Source organism: Furipterus horrens, unplaced genomic scaffold (genome assembly GCF_987537825.1).
Source record: "Furipterus horrens unplaced genomic scaffold, mFurHor1.1.pri manual_scaffold_9, whole genome shotgun sequence".
NCBI classification, from domain to species: domain Eukaryota; kingdom Metazoa; phylum Chordata; class Mammalia; order Chiroptera; family Furipteridae; genus Furipterus; species Furipterus horrens.
In genome coordinates, this window is record NW_028327179.1 from 53,070,316 (window position 1) to 53,071,746 (window position 1,431).

General features: G+C 39.6%; 1 protein-coding gene across 1 annotated transcript; it reads right to left on the bottom strand.

Annotated features, from left to right (window-relative positions):
• Positions 1–427: 427 nt before the first annotated feature.
• Positions 428–1,147, bottom strand: LOC150001759 (translationally-controlled tumor protein-like). Its single transcript, XM_090286746.1, has one exon. It carries the CDS (start codon positions 1,145–1,147, stop codon positions 614–616), a length of 534 nt encoding a protein of 177 aa, XP_090142872.1. The 3' UTR covers positions 428–613.
• Positions 1,148–1,431: the final 284 nt, after the last annotated feature.

Here is a 1,431-nt window from a genome sequence, read left to right on the forward strand (position 1 = left end):
GGGTTGTTAAAGTCTCCTACTATGAGTATGTTGCTGTTGATATCCTTCTGTAGTCTTCCAAGATTTTCCTTATATATTTGGGTGCTCCTATGTTGGGTGCATATATGTTTACCAGAGTTATATCTTCTTGATGGATTGTTTCCTTAAGTATTATGAAATGTTCTTCCTTTTTATGGCCTTTGCTGTGAAATCTCTTTTGTCTGATATAAGTATTGCTATGCCAGATTTTTAAAAATTTTTGTTTGCTTGAAATACTTTTTTCTATCTCTTCATTTTCAGTCTGTGTAGATCTTTTGTTCTGAGGTGGGTCTCTTGTAGACAGCATATATGTGAGTCATGTTTTCTTATCCATTCAGCTACCCTATGCCTTTTTATTGGAGTATTTAATCCATTTACATTTATGGTTATTATTGATAGGTACTTTTTTTTTTAAGTTTAAATGCATTTTATTTTTAGACAACCTACATGACATGTTTTTTTCTTAAAAACAATGCCTCCACTCCAAATAAATCAAGGTCAAAATAAATGAAGAGCTCAAGATAACATCAGTCCCATTTGTCCAAGTCCTGGTGTGTGGATGAAAAGCAGCCAGTTATGATGACAGGTGATAGATTCAGATTGCCAATTTGTTAACATTTTTCCTTTCTAAACCATCCTTAAAGAAAATCATATATGGGGTCACACCATCCTCACGGTAGTCCAGCAGAGCAACCATGCCATCTGGATTCATGTTTTCACCAAAAAAGAACTGGTAGTTTTTGAAATTAGCAAGGGTGTGCTTGATGTGTTCTGCAGCCCCTGTCATAAAAGGCTTTACTCTTTGTGGTCTCTGTTCTTCAAGTTTCCCTTTGATTGATTTCATGTAATCTTTGATGTACTTCTTGTAGGCTTCTTTTGTGAAGCTGGTTTCCTGCAAATGATAGTTCATAACAATATCAACACCAGTGATTACTGTGCTTTCTGTTCCTTCACCTTCGGGGCCTTCAGTAGAAGCATTTCCACCAATAACTGAATCATCAATATTACCCTCTGTCCTACTGACCATCTTCCCCTCTACCTCCAAACACAGCCCGTCTGCGACTTCCCGGCTCTTGTAGATATGGGAGAACATCTCATCATGGCTAATCAGGTCCCAGTAGTTGATCATGATGGCAGCTGGAAGAATACGACAGCGGCGCTGGCTGAGCAGGAGCCCAGAACTCTAGAGAGTGCATTGCAGCCTGAACGGCACTCTAGGGGTGGGGGAAGCAGGTGGAAAAGGCCAACTCAGCCGCTCCCCAACCTCATATAGAGGGCTAGTCCTTGATAGGTACTTATTTATTGTGATTTTCTTCCCTTTGTACCTGAGTTCTTCTCTCTCTTTCTCTCTTTTTCTTCCTCTCTTAAAGCAGTCCCTTTAGCATCTCTTGCAGTGCTGGTTTGATGGAAAGG